Genomic DNA, 5115 nt, shown 5'->3' with positions numbered 1-5115 from the left:
AGCCGGAGGAGCGGCGCAAGCCGGTAACGCAGTGATGACCGAAGCCGCCTGCCTGACAGCCGGTAGCGGCCCGGATCATTACCAGCGATCGATTCCGATCATGCCAGGGGGGGCCGGTGGAGACGGTGGTGGGATTGCTTCTCTTTACGTGACACGTTGATTGTCTTTTTGCACGACCGTGTCCTTCCCATTCATCATAACTCACAGGTTCATTCATACCGTGTGTCTCTCGGCTTCTCGCACAGTCTCGATGGTACAAGAAGAAAAAAAAGATTGCCACCCGAGTGTTTAAACATTTTTTTTTAAAGTTTTATGGTTGGAGCACCACTCAGTCATAGTCATGTAAGAGAGCGAGGTGAGCACCCTTTTTTGAGTCGAGCAGTGTTCGAACAAAATGGAGCTATACGGACTGCATGATCCACTTGACGGACCCCGACGTGATCGCCGATCGATGAACAGGACCAGAACGGAGTCGGAATAAAGTGTGCCCAGGCTGACACGGCGCCAGGCATCACATGCACCCGAGGGACCATTGTCTGTGTCCTAGGGCATTAGAATAACTGCCAAACGATAGGACGACACGAGGCAAAGACAGCAGCAGCACTCTACTTTTACCGAGATAAGTTTAGTTCTTACTCTAGTTGCACCACTCGCGCTCTCTCTTCTCCCTCGCTCCCCTGAGATTGCAATCTAAACAAAGATCGAACACGTCCAAGCGCCATTGCTGCTGCACATTTTGGTGGAGCAGATCCACTAGCTGAGCCCACTGATCTAGTCTGCCAGAATCCTGCAGTTTGGCAACCTGCCGATGCAGAAGATTCAGGTCGTCAACCCGACCGCTGCGTCCCTCCCGGCGCTCGCCGTCCTCGCCCTCCTCTTCCTCGCCACCGCGCGCCGCCCACCTTCGTTCCTCGACGCCTACCGGTCCACCGTCGCCTTGCCCTCGTCTGGTTCCGGTCGCCCTCGGCCCGCAGCTGCCGCTGCCCGGGTGCCCAAGCGGTGCGACATCTTCCGGGCGGGCGAGTGGGTCCCGGACGACGACGCGCCGTACTACACGAACCGGAGCTGCCCGCTGATCCAAGAGCACCAGAACTGTATGAAGTACGGCCGCCCGGACCTGGGGTTCCTGCGGTGGCGGTGGCGGCCGGCCGGATGCGAGCTGCCGCGATTCGACGCCGCGGCGTTCTTGGACGCCGTCAGGGACAGGTCGCTGGCCTTCATCGGGGACTCGCTCGCCAGGAACCACATGCAGTCCCTCATGTGCCTCCTGTCCAAGGTAATTAACGCAACTAGAATTATTCTGCATTGACACTCGCAAGAACATTGTTTCTTTTATGGCTATTCTTGCAACAAACATGACTGATCTACAAAATGTGTGCTTTAATTGTGATGATTAATCGATTAAAAAGGGATTTGATTGTGATTGCTTATGTCATTAACTCAAATTGTTTGCAGGTGGAGTACCCCAAAGACATCTCCAAGACGACAAATCCAGAGTTCAGGACGGTGCACTACGAGTCCCACAACTTCACCATCGCCATGTTCTGGTCGCCGTTTCTCGTCAAGGCGAACCAGCCCGACCACGGCGGCCGTCTGTGGGACCTGTACCTCGACGAGCCGGACCCCGCCTGGGTGGCCGGGGTCGCGGGCTTCGACCACGTCATCCTCTCGGCGGCGAACTGGTTCACCCGGCCGTCCATGTTCTACGAGGCCAGTCGCGTCGTCGGCTGCCACTACTGCCTCGTCCCGGGCGTCCCGGACCTCACGCTGCGGTACTCGCTGCGCGTGGCATTCCGCGCCGCGCTCGGCGCTCTCACCGCGAGGTTCAACGGGACGGTGATCGTGCGGACGCTTTCGCCGATGTCACACTTCGAGGGCGGGGAGTGGGACAAGGGCGGCGACTGCCGGCGGACGCGGCCGTACGCGGCCAACGAGACGCGCATGGCGGGGCTTGACCTCGACTTCCACACGGCTCAGGTGGAGGAGTTCTTGAAGGCGAAAGCGGCGGCCGTTGCGCTTGGAGGGAGCGCGGCGAGGCTGATGCTGATGGACACGACGGCGGCGATGCTGCTCCGGCCGGACGGGCACCCGAGCCGGTACGGGCACTGGGCGCACGAGAACGTGACGCTGTACAACGACTGCGTGCACTGGTGCCTGCCCGGCCCCATCGACGTCTGGAACGAGATGCTGCTCCAGATGCTGCTGCCGGATTGAATGAAATTCATTCGTGATTCGTGCAATATTACTGTGGTCCGTGTGGTTCTTTAGTCACCTACCGTTCTTGATCCAAACTAATGAAGCTTGGTGGAGACTGACTAAGCTTAAGAGAACTCGAGATTTCATTGGTACATCAAGGATATTGATATTCAAACACAATAAACTACACAATGGGATCGGTACATAACAAACGTCAGTGTACTTAGTGTACAGCCCACTGTTGCGCATAATGGGGTACCACTATTGCAATTTGTATCTGCTTCGCTTGGAGAACAATTAGCCAGCCAATCATCTCAGCGATTCCCCTGTGAGGAAGCACTGCAGCCACAGATGTTTCATCCCCGTCATCTCTCTTCCCCTGCTCCTCGCAGCTTTTGCAGTTTCCAACGTGTAACTCACGTTCCCGAGCCGGCGTCTACCATTTCCCCGGCCATTTTCTTCTCGCACGCGGCGAGGCGAGGCGTGCGACATTTTCAGAGTCGTGGAGCTATGAGCTAGCTAGCTAACCGTTTGTTCGAGTCGTGGAGTGAGTCTAGGAGCTAGCTAACCGTTTGTTTACTTGCACAAATAACACCGAGAAAAACAGAAAAGGCTGCAGCTTCATTGCAAAGCAAAACCACCGGCTCAGCTCAGTATCGCTCTCTGAATTTCGTCCAACAACAACGTGCTCGTCAATTTCATCAGAGAAGCGATCGCGTGTGAGTTGAGCGGCAACGAGCGCAGTAGTGATTTGTCATTTGGGCTGGCATTTGGCATCGGAGCCAAGGTCCATCAGGGCGGAGATGTTGTCGCCGGTGTGCTCAAAGACTCTACCTCGTCGTAGACGTCCTCGCTCACCGTCAACCTCAACACGCCAATATAGGAACCGTGACGACGGTGGCCAGGAAATTATGGTGCAATGGGTGGTCAAGGAAGTTGGTGGATCAGCGAGCTATCCCACGCTGACACGAACCAATTACAACAACTGGTCACTAATGATAAAGGTGATGCTTCAAAGTGACCCGGGTCAGCACTGATCGTGTCCAGAAGGCGTAGGCATAGGTGCTGCGCAAAGAATTCGATGCCATCGAGTTCCATGAAGGGGAGTCGGTCGATGACTTGGCCATGCGGTTGTTTGGGCTGATCAGCCAGACTCGGTGATCCCATGGATGAGGTGAAGGCCGTCAAGAAGTATCTTTGGGTTGTTCCCTCTAGGTTCTCCCAAATTGCGCTTTCCATAGAAACATTGCTTGATGTTTCAACCCTTCCTATGGAAGAAGTGACAGGGCGGTTGAAGGCTACCCAAGACCGTCTCTCATCACCAGTGGCAAAAGCAAGCGGGGCGCCAAGCTCCTCCTCATGGAAGAAGGATGGGCTGCCTATCTCAAGGAGAGGCAAGACGGTGAAGGGGTGTCGGCTCACCTGAAAAACCGACTGCCAACAAAAGGCATGGAAAGGGCCCGCACGGGAAGACTGATAGTGGCAAGCATGACAAATGGCGCAACTGTGGCAAAATCGGGCACTAGGCACACTACTACTGTTAGGACAAGCTCACCAAGCAGGCCCATATGACGACGATTGAAGATGATGAGTCTGCGTTGCTGATGGCCCGGGGTAGCGTGCTCCACACCAACAACACACGCGCTCCAGTGGCCATAATTGAGCTAGACGAGTCTTGGGCTCAGATCAACCTGGGCTGTGGGGGTGAACGATGCACCGACATTTGGTACCTTGACACGGGTGCCAGCAGCCATATGATGGGCAACGATGACGTGTTTGCAGAGCTCAACACCAGCACTGTGAGTACGGTGAAATTCGGTGATGGCTCAGTGGTGTTCGTGAAAGGCCATGGCATAGTGCTACTCCAGTGCCAGAATGGGGAACACCGCGCTATCACGGACGTCTACTACGTCCCCAAGCTTAAAAGCAACATCATCAGCCTTGGGCAGCTAGATGAACGAGGCTGCAACATGCACATCAACAAGGGAATTCTGTGCATCTGAGATGGCAAAGGCGACTGCTCGCACAGCTGGTGTGCTTAGCAGCAAGGCACAATGATGATGCATGGCACTGGCATGCCCGGTACGGGCACCTCAATTTTGACTCATTGTGCAAGCTCATGCAGCATGGCATGATGAGTTGGATGCTGGAGATCGACCACATCAACAAATTAGTGGCAGCTGCTTGGCCTGGAAGCAAAGAAGGACTTTGTTCCCGCAGATGGCGAAAAACCATGCAGAGGGTTTACTAGACCTTGTGCACGATGATTTGTGAGGGCCCATCCCTCCAACAACACATGGTGGCCGACGCTACATCCTATTGCTCATCGACAACCACAACAGATACATGTGGTTGAAGCTCCTCACTAGGAAGGACGAGGCTCCAACGGTGATCAAACATTTCCAAGCCGGAGTTGAGCTAGAGACTAGACAGGAACTTCGAGTACTCCGTACGGACAGAGGCAGCGAGTTCACTTCCAATGAGTGCTCGTTTGTATTTCTAGCAAATAGTACTGTGGGTGCTCGTTTGTATTTGATTGTGGTTGCTCCAATTTGCTACGCACATCTTGCTGCTGCCCAGGTCGGCACCTTCCTCAAGTTTGAGGAGATGTCAGACATCGTAGAGCCAAGGAGATCATACGACTGTGGGCAGCATACTTGTGCCGAAGCTAGCTCGCCTGCACGAGAAAGTCAGGAGTTCCATGTTCTTCTATTGATGTGCTGAGCCGAGCTGAGCATTCTAGTTCTGGATGGTTGAGCTTTTGAACTGTCAGTCAATCAGTGGTTTATATATATGCCTAGCAACTTGAAACTTGTGGAGATTTGCAGAACCATTTCTTTTGTCGCACCGCCACAGAACATAACATCATCGAACGCGTTCTTCAGCCCGTTGTGGACGGCGTCTCAGCCTTGTTGTGGA

The 5115-nt window shown here is 54.4% G+C and overlaps 1 protein-coding gene across 1 annotated transcript; it reads left to right on the top strand.

Annotated features, from left to right (window-relative positions):
- The first annotated feature begins 492 nt into the window (after positions 1–492).
- Positions 493–2449, top strand: LOC133925851 (protein trichome birefringence-like 21). Its single transcript, XM_062371601.1, has 2 exons — positions 493–1276; positions 1456–2449. Exons 1-2 carry the CDS (start codon positions 809–811, stop codon positions 2212–2214), a joined length of 1227 nt encoding a protein of 408 aa, XP_062227585.1. The 5' UTR covers positions 493–808; the 3' UTR covers positions 2215–2449.
- Positions 2450–5115: the final 2666 nt, after the last annotated feature.

Source organism: Phragmites australis, chromosome 8 (genome assembly GCF_958298935.1).
Source record: "Phragmites australis chromosome 8, lpPhrAust1.1, whole genome shotgun sequence".
NCBI lineage: Eukaryota > Viridiplantae > Streptophyta > Magnoliopsida > Poales > Poaceae > Phragmites > Phragmites australis.
This window is presented reverse-complemented; position numbering and strand designations above follow the sequence as displayed.

Coding starts and splice junctions, on each gene's coding strand:
- LOC133925851 (XM_062371601.1), top strand. CDS start 809: ATGCAGAAGATTCAGGTCGTCAACCCGACCGCTGCGTCCCTCCCGGCG. Junction 1,277..1,455: donor TCATGTGCCTCCTGTCCAAG/GTAATTAACGCA, acceptor AATTGTTTGCAG/GTGGAGTACCCCAAAGACAT.